At 47.4% G+C, this 6,580-nt stretch overlaps 2 protein-coding genes across 2 annotated transcripts in view; one reads left to right on the top strand and one right to left on the bottom strand.

Annotated features, from left to right (window-relative positions):
- Positions 1-6,580, bottom strand: part of LOC112069974 (mitogen-activated protein kinase kinase kinase kinase 5-like) — a 37,527-nt gene that overhangs the window by 16,585 nt on the left and 14,362 nt on the right. The window contains exon 5 of the mRNA XM_070438790.1: positions 2,092-2,222. Coding sequence (XP_070294891.1) covers positions 2,092-2,114 — 23 coding nt within the window. The 5' untranslated portion in view covers positions 2,115-2,222. The remainder of the gene's footprint in view (positions 1-2,091; positions 2,223-6,580) is intronic.
- LOC139024198 (micronuclear linker histone polyprotein-like) overlaps positions 5,298-6,580 on the top strand; it is a 2,795-nt gene continuing 1,512 nt past the window's right edge. Inside the window, exons 1-4 of the mRNA XM_070438789.1 lie at positions 5,298-5,345; positions 5,492-5,674; positions 5,920-6,062; positions 6,233-6,450. Of these exons, the coding sequence (XP_070294890.1) occupies positions 5,298-5,345; positions 5,492-5,674; positions 5,920-6,062; positions 6,233-6,450 (592 nt within the window). The remainder of the gene's footprint in view (positions 5,346-5,491; positions 5,675-5,919; positions 6,063-6,232; positions 6,451-6,580) is intronic.

The following is a 6,580-nucleotide window of genomic DNA, read 5'->3' as shown; positions in this document are numbered from 1 at the left end:
AGAACGGAGAGAGAGACGGGAGAGAAGTAGAGGAGACAGCGAAGAGAGTAGAGAGAGCGAGACGGAGAGAGTAAGAGAGACGGAGAGAGTCAGGAGGGAGGAAGAACGAAGATCGTAAGGGAGATAGAAGAATGAGCAGAGAGGAGAGAGAGTCAGAAGATGAGAGAGTAGGAGAGAGAGACGGAGAGAGGTCGAAGAGAGAGCGGAAGAGAGTAGAGAGAGACGGAAGAAGTAGCACATGAGAGACGGAGAGAGTAGAGAGAGACGGGAGAGAGTAGAGAGACGAGAGATAGACGAGAGAAGCGAGTCAGAGAGTAGGAGAGACGGAAGAGAGGGAGAGAGTAGAGGAGAGAGTACGAGAGCGAGAAGAGGAGAGCACGGAGAGTAGAAGTCGAGAGAGCGACGAAGAGAGTAGAGAGAGACGAAGTCGAGGAGAGAGACGGAGAGAGGAGAGAGAGGACGGAGAGAGTAGGAAAGAGAGACGAGGAGAGAAGAGAGAAGACGCGAGAGAGTAGAGCAGAGACGGAAGAGAGAGAGACGGGAGAGAGTAGAGAGAGACGGGAGAGAGTAGAGAGAGTAGAGAGAGTAGAGAGAGACGGAAGAGAGAGTAGAGAGAGACGGAAGAGAGAGTAGAGAGAGTAGAGAGAGAGACGGAAAAGAGTAGAGAGACGGAAGAGAGAAGAGAGAGTAGAGAGTAGAGAGAGAGACGGAAGAGAGTAGAGAGACGGAAGAGAGAAGAGAGAGTAGAGAGCATCAATTCACATACACTGCGTAGCGTATGCCGACTGATACGAGAATCCATTATAAAAACAGTTGTATTTGTTACGTTCACTACGTAGCCCTTGTGAATCACTGTTGTGTTCCTTTTGACTCCCCTTATGTCCTACGGGAGCCACCGTACCTGCCTCCTGTTAAGTTGGCTCATTAACATGAGAGTTGTAGCTAATACACCCTAGCAGCTGTATAAAGATTTCAGCTAGTCTCTTTCTTTCTACATAACAGTATTCTCTCTTCAACACAGCGCTATGAGTTTCACAACCATAGCCTGTCTAGGCTATATGCCTCTGATCGAAATCAACAAAAGGTAGGCATGAAGTTATTGTTTTCAAATATGCATTATTGTCACTGGCAGCTAAACTCATCATCAACACTAAATAGACAGTTAACTACAACACGTCACAATACAAGACCATAAAATGCACCGTTACGTCTTGTATCAGCTCACTTTACCAGCATTGCTTCGTGCAGACGCAATAAAAAATATCCTTGATTTCTAATTTGAAGAGCATGATAAATCGCGGCCCGTCTGTTTACTGTCATTCACTACCGTGCACGCTAATTCCAGCGTGTACACGCGTGTTCAAGTTTGTAAAAAAAATACGCTTTTCGTTTGATTTGGGCTTAAGGGGGCAGGACCGGCATTTATCGTTTGATATGTGAACAAGTGAAGAGGAGAAAGCATTGATTGGTAGATGAGTGAGGGAGTGGAGAGCAGAACCAGCATTGATTGGTTGATGAGTGAGGAAGTGGAGAGCAGAAACAGCATTGATTGGTTGATGAGTGAGGAGGGAGTTGGAGAGCAGAACCAGCATTGATTGGTTGATGAGTGAGGAAGTGGAGAGCAGAACAGCATTGATTGGTTGATGAGTGAGGGAGTGGAGAGCAGAACAGCATTGATTGGTTGATGAGTGAGGAAGTGGAAAGCAGAAACAGCATTGATTGGTTGATGAGTGAGGAAGTGGGAGCAGAGAACGGCATTGATTGGTTGATGAGTGAGGAAGTGGAGGCAGAAACAGCATTGATTGGTGATGAGTGAGGAAGTGGAGAGCAGAAACAGCATTGATTGGTTGATGAGTGAGGAAGTGGAGAGCAGAAACAGCATTGATTGGTTGATGAGTGAGGAAGTGGAGCAGAAACAGCATTGATTGGTTGATGAGTGGAGGAAGTGGAGAGCAGAAACAGCATATGATTGGTAGATGAGTGGAGGAGTGGAGAGCAGAACAGCATTGATTGGTAGATGAGTGAGGAAGTGGAGAGCAGAACCAGCATTGATTGGTTGATAAGTACAGAAGTTTAGGGCAGGAGCTGTACCTCATTGGGTGCAGGTCAAACATAGGAGGCTGCAGCTCGGCCAGTTCTATGGAGGTGATGCCACGGCCCAGATGTCACAACAGCTGGTTGTAACCTCCGTTTTCTCCACCGCTGCTACCTCTGGGCGCATCCTGCACAGATAACAGACATATTATACATCTCCTGCTACCATCCTGCACAGATAACAGACATATTACACATTCACTGCTACCATCCTGCACAGATACAGACATATTGCAGTCTTGTCTACTATGTACACGTTTTACATCATCTCCTAGAAATTAGGACAGTAATCACGCAGCACGTACTGTACGCCTAACACAAGCATGTATATCACTTGACCATTTCACTACTGGTGTTTTATATAGAATGTACAGTGATTCGGGAAAGTATTCAGACCTTCAAATGTTCTACATTTTGTTACGTTAGAGCTTATTCTGAAATTGATTAAATACATACCCCATATACGCCACATACCCATAACGACATCACCATACCGCATAACGACATCACCATACCCATAACGAACCATACCATACCCCATAACGACATCACCATACCCATACGACATCACCATAAACCCATAACGACATCCATACCCCATAACGACATACATACCCATAGAATCACCATACCCATAACGAATAAATACCTAACAATCACCCATACATAACGAATCAAAATCAATCAAATACCATAATGACAAAGCCAAAAGTATTTTATTTAGCAAACTTGTTAATGTAGAAAACATAAATTATTTATTTACATAAGTATTCAGACCCTTTGCTATGAGACTCGAAATTGAGCTAGGTGCATCCTGTTTCCATTGATCATCCTTGAGATGTTTCTACAACTTGGAGTCCACCTGTGGTAAATTCAATTGATTGGACATGATTTGGAAAGGCAACACCTGTCTATATTTAGGTCCCACAGTTGACAGTGCATGTCAGAGCAAAAACCAATCATGAGGTCGAAAGAATTGTCTGTAGAGCGCCGAGACAAGATTGTGTTGAGGCACAGATCTGGGGAAGGGTACCAAAACATTTCTGAAGCATTAAGGTCCCCAAGAACACAGTGGCCTCCATCATTCTTAAATGGAGGAATTTGGAACCACCAAGACTCTTCCTAGAGCTGGCTGCCGGCCAAACTGAGCAATCGGGGAAGAAGGGCCTTGGTCAGGGAGGTGACCAAAAACCTGATGGTCACTCTGACAGACCTCCAGAGTTCCTCTGTGGAGATGGGAGAACCTTCCAGATGTTCTCTCTCTGCAGCATCTCCAAATCAGGCTTTATAGTAGAGTGGCCGAATGGAACACTCCCAGTTAAAATAGCATGACAGCTCCGCTCGGAGGTTGCTCATCCAGTAGACTTAGACCTGAGAAAACAAGATCTCTGGTCTGATGAAACCAGGATTGAACTTTTTGGCCTGATTTCCAGATTCAGTCCTGGAGGAAACCTGTCACCATCCTGCGGTGGAGCTGGTGGTGGCAGCATCAATGCTGTGGGGATGTTTTTCAGCGGCAGGGATGGGAGACTAGTCAGGATCGAGGGAGATGAACGGAGCAAAGTACAGAAGAGATCTTGATGAAACTGCTTAAGAGAGCTTAGGTCTTCAGACTGGGGGTCAGGTCACGTCTTCAACAGACAACGACCCTAAACACACAACCAAGACAAACAGGAGTGGCTTCGAGACAAGTTTAATGTCTTGAGTGCCAGCCAGAGACGCGGGCTTGAACCGATCAAACATCTCGGAGGACCTGAATATACTTTGGTGGAGAACTGCTCCTCCATCCAAACCTGACGAAGCTTGAGAGGATTGCAGGAAAAATGAGAAACTCCCCCAAATACAGGTGTGTCCAAGCTTGTAGGTCATAACCCAAGAAGAGCTGAGCTGTAATCGCTGCAAAGACTGCTTCAACAAAGTATGAAGTAGTAAAGGGGTCTGAAACTTATGTAAAATGTAATATTTCCAGTTTTTTTAATACATTGTCTTTTGCTTTGTATTATGGGGTAATGTGTGAGATTGATGAGGGAAAAACATTTTAAATCATTTTGTGGTTAAAAGTCAAGGTACATACAGTAATGTTAGTTAAGCAAGGACACAGAGGCAGTGCTGAATTAATACAGTCACATCTAAATGGCGTTGTTCGGGCCGCGATCTTGGAGAGAAAGAAGCTAGTCAAATGGAACACTATTTAATAGTGGACTACTTTTTGACCCGAGCTATGGGTCCTAATCATTCTAGGGGGCCTGGTCAAGTAGTGCATATACAAAGGAAGTGGAAGCCGAAAGGGAGCATTTGGAATCCAGTCTCAGAAGAAAGTCCCAGTAAGGAGTCCGATAAGAGGACCGTCTCAGAGAAAGACTCTCACCGTAAGCGAGTCCGACAGGAGGACGTCCAGAGAAAGACTCTCACAGTAAGGAGTCCGACAGAGGGACCGTCTCAGAGAAAGACTCAACAGTAAGGAGTCGACAGAGGATCTCAGAAAAGACTCATGCAGTAAAGAAGTCCGACAGAGGACGTCTAGGAGAAAGACTCCCAGTAAGAGAGTCCGAAGAGGACGTCTCAGAGAAAAGACTCACAGTAGGAAGTCCGACAGAGGACCGTCTCAGGAAAGACTCACCAGTAACGAAGTCCGAAGAGGACGTGCTCAGAGAAAGACTCCAGTAAGGAGTCCGACAGAGGACGTCTCAGAGAAGACTTCACCAGTAAGGAGTCCCGCAGAGGACGTCTCAGAGAAGACTCACACAGTAAGAAAGTCTGACGGAGGAACGTTCAGAGAAAGAATCACAGTAGGAGTCCGACAGAGGAGTTCAGAGAAGACTCTCACCAGTAAGAGAGTCCCGAACAGAGGAACCGTCTCAGAGAAGACTCACTCAGTAAGGAGTCCCGACAGTATGGACGTCTTTCAGAGACAGATCACCAGTAAGATCCGACAAGGACGTCTCAGAGAAAGACTCACAGTAGGAGTCGATCGGAGGAGTCTCAGAGAAAGACTCACCAGTAAGGAGTCCGACAGAGAGCGTCTCGAGAAAGACTCTCACCAGTAAGGAAGTCCGACAGAGGACGTCTCAGAGTAAAGATCTCACAGTAGGGGTCCCGACAGAGGACCGGTCTCTGAGAAAAACTCACCAGTAAGGAAGTCCCGACGAGGACGTCTCAGGGAAAGAACTACCAGTAAGGAGTCCGACAGAGGACTGAGTTCGATGGAGGACGTCTCAGGGAAAGAACTCACCAGTAAGAAGTCCCGACCTGTGAGGGACCGTCTAGAGAAAAGACTCACACAGTAAGGAGTCCGACAGAGGACCGGTCTCAAGAAAGACTCACCAGCTAAGGAGTCCGACAGAGGACGTCTCAGGAAAGAACTCAAGTAAGAAGTCCGCGGACAGAGACCGTCTAGAGAAAGATCACCAGTAGGAGTCCCGACGAGAATCCGATCTCAGAGAACGGACTAACCAGTAAGGAGTCGACAGAGGACGTTCAGAGAAAGGACTCTCCAGTAAGAGTCCCGACAGAGGGACCGTTCAGAGAAGCTCACGTAAGGAGTCCTGACAGAGGGACGTCTCAGAGAAAAGACTCCCAAGTAAGGGTCCCGATCAGAGGACGTTCAGAAAAGACTCACCCAGTAAGAAGTCCGACAGAGGACCGTCGTCAAGAGAAAGACTCCAGTAGAAGGAGTCCGACAGAAGGACGTCCTGCAGAGAAAGACTCACCAGTAAGAAGTCCCGAAGAGGACCTGGTCTAGAGAAGACTCACCAGTAGGGAGTTCGAAGGAGGACCGTCTAGAGAAGACTCCCAGTAAGGAGTCCCGACAGAGGACCGTCTCAGAGAAAGACTCTCACCAGTAAGGAGTCGACAGAGGACCGCTCAGAGAAAGACTCACCAGTAAGGGTCCCCGAGGAGGACGTCTCAGGAAAGACTCACAGTAAGGAGTCCCCGACAGAGGACGTCTCAGAGAAAGACTCAACCAAGTAGGAGTCCCGACGAGGATGAGTCCGCGAGAGGACGTCTCAGAGAAGACTACCAGTAAGGAGTCGACAGGAGACGTTCAGAGAAAGACTCACCAGTAAGGAGTCGAAGAGGAACCGTCTCAGAGAAAGCCTCACATAGAGTCGCGACAAGAGGAACCGTCTCAGAGAAGACTCACAGTAAGGAGTACCGACGGAGGAACGTCTCAGAGAAAGACTCACCGTAAGGAGGTCCGCGACGGAGGACAGTCTGCAGAGAAAGACTCACGCAGTAAGGAGTGCGCGACGGAGGACGTCTCAGAGAAAGACTACAGTAAGGGTCCCGGCAGAGGACGTTCAGAGAAGACTCACAGTAAGGAGTCCGACAGAGGACGCGTCTCAGAGAGATACAGTAAGTGAGGTCCGAAGAGGGACGTTCAGAGAAAGATCACCAGTAAAGGAATCCGCAGAGGACCGTCTCAGAGAAAGACTACCAGTAAGTGAGGTCCGACAGAGGCGTCTCAGGGAAAGATTCACCAGTA

The sequence above is a fragment of the Salvelinus sp. IW2-2015 genome, unplaced genomic scaffold (assembly GCF_002910315.2).
Source record: "Salvelinus sp. IW2-2015 unplaced genomic scaffold, ASM291031v2 Un_scaffold1174, whole genome shotgun sequence".
Taxonomy (NCBI): Eukaryota; Metazoa; Chordata; class Actinopteri; order Salmoniformes; family Salmonidae; genus Salvelinus; species Salvelinus sp. IW2-2015.
This window is presented reverse-complemented; position numbering and strand designations above follow the sequence as displayed.